This window comes from Aquarana catesbeiana, linkage group LG09 (assembly GCF_042186555.1).
Source record: "Aquarana catesbeiana isolate 2022-GZ linkage group LG09, ASM4218655v1, whole genome shotgun sequence".
Taxonomy (NCBI): Eukaryota; Metazoa; Chordata; class Amphibia; order Anura; family Ranidae; genus Aquarana; species Aquarana catesbeiana.
The window spans coordinates 278,340,586-278,342,798 of NC_133332.1; the positions used below are offsets into that span (position 1 = coordinate 278,340,586).

General features: G+C 43.0%; 1 protein-coding gene across 1 annotated transcript; it reads left to right on the forward strand.

Moving 5' to 3' along the window:
* Positions 1 to 346: 346 nt before the first annotated feature.
* LOC141109024 (posterior protein-like) lies at positions 347 to 1,804 on the forward strand. The gene has a single exon (XM_073600979.1). It carries the CDS (start codon positions 347 to 349, stop codon positions 1,802 to 1,804), a length of 1,458 nt encoding a protein of 485 aa, XP_073457080.1.
* The last annotated feature ends 409 nt before the right edge of the window (positions 1,805 to 2,213 follow it).

The following is a 2,213-nucleotide window of genomic DNA, read 5'->3' on the forward strand; positions in this document are numbered from 1 at the left end:
TTTTTTGTTTCGTTTTTTTTTTTTTCTCTTGGTTGTGGAACTACAAGTGAAAGTTTGCTTTCAAACAGTTTTATCTGTGTGTGTTTTGTTGTCTAGCTGTGGGCATTGTGTAAGCAACTTCAGTGTAGCTAGGTGCGAATTAGCATAGCAATGGAAGCCATTGAAGGTTTTGTTAACAAGTATGGTTGTGTTAGATTTGAGTCTATAAAAGAGAATGCATTAACACACCAATACAATGATCTATTAAAACAATGCAATACCCATAATGATGCCATAAAGAATAAAAAAATCTTCCAAAAAAGGCAAGAAACAGAGATTAGCCAATGCTGTATGCGTGTTGTTAAAGATGAAAGAGATTGCGAAACAAAAGGAATTGGAGTGGTACAAAGATAGAACAGAATTAATATCTAAGATAGAAGATGCGAGTAAAGGTGTTTCTGCTATAGCTGCGAAGACAGATTCAAATGTTTGTGAATGTGATGAACTGAGGGATGAGATTGAACAACTGGTAATTGAGAATGGTTCATTAGAGCAGAAATTGGATGAATTGGAGGAAACATGTATGTTAAGGGAACAATGTATCGCATCTTTAGGACAAAGAGAGGCCGGTAATGAAGCTGCGATAGAAATGTTTAAAAGAGAATTACAAGAGTGTAAAAATCAGCTAGCCCAAAAAGATCATACAATTTTATCCTTGAAAGCACAGGCAATGGAGAAAGTGCACAGCCATTGTTGTGCTAACAGGGATACACATCCCTTTGTGACACAGGAGTTGGGAGACAGGAGGCTGATCGAACAACAGCCAATATATTCGGCTGACAATCCTGAAGAATCCCCAAATCAAAGTTCTTCTCTCTTCACTCCTGGGCCAGAAAGGACTGGGCAAGGATTAGGAATTATAGGAAGGGAGGGTAACACCCAATCCACAACACTCTCCATACAAGATCGCACAAATCTGTGCCAGATTTTGGGGAAATTTGACACTAGCGCTTCGCCCATTAGTCTCTCAAACAGGCTGGAGGCTGTGGTGGCACAGTACATTTTAAACAATAGGGATGCATGCGCACTCCTCCGCGCATGGCTTCCATTGCAACTGTGTGAAAAACTGCAGCCACCAGTCGGGAGTCATAGAGGTCTAACTCCCGAGTTAAACTCGAATTGGGGAAACTCGGCAGATAGAATGAGGGAGATGCAGCGCATAATGGGAGGAAGAGATACTAGGGGTTCAGACGCCCTAGAGAATACAAAATTTAGGAGGGGAATGGATCCAATACTCTTTTGCAGTGAATACCTCTCCATTTATAAGGCCACATACAATTGTCCTGATATGTCTCCGGATGACAGTAGTTTTCTGTGTTCTTTGGCTAATAAGTGCACATGTATTGATTACCATACCAGAATTGCACTGAGGAATGCCACCTCATACCAGACCTTTTTAAACACATTAAGGGACTGGGTTCGGGAGACAGAGAAGAACAATAGGCCCCACAAAAGAATTTCGGAGATAGCTAAAAGCGAAGGGAGAGTGAGATTTATAGGCAGGTGCTACAGGTGTGGCAATACGGGCCATCTAATGAAGGACTGTAAATTACCTAGGAGGAGCACGGGTGAGAAGAAACCGTGGCATAAGAAGGAACAGCAAAAACTTGGACCAGATAAGGTGGCAAAGGAGTCAAGCGAGGCGCCTGATGCTACAGTATATGGTCCTCTTTTGAGGGAGTTACAGAGGGTAGAGAAAGGAGTTAAAGAAAGCCAGGAGGAATATAGAATCCCACCCTCAACCAATCCTTATTTTAAACAATAGGGACGTCAGGCGCCGGTGTTGTCCCTAGTATGTCATCTGGAGAGGGACAAAGGCAGCAGACCACGTATCCAAGGGGTGGTAGGGGGCCATCGCACCAATATACTTTTGGATACAGGAGCAGCTGTCAGCGTAACGAATATCGAACTTGAGACAAATTCTCCTGAGAGGATTCGGAGGACAACTAGTACCTTCTGAGCAGTCAATACCTGTACCCATAGAACTAGAGAGGTTATGTGTAGAACATAGTTTGTTTCTGTCACCAACACATGAGGGCACTATTTTGGGCTCGGATGTAATGGGGACACATGGACTGATTCTTGATCTGTGTAACTGGGTACTGTGGAAAGGGTCTAGATACAAAGGCAAGGTGCACGTGGTCATGGACAGCTGTGAGGTTACATCAGCTGAA

Coding starts and splice junctions, on each gene's coding strand:
- LOC141109024 (XM_073600979.1), top strand. CDS start 347: ATGAAAGAGATTGCGAAACAAAAGGAATTGGAGTGGTACAAAGATAGA.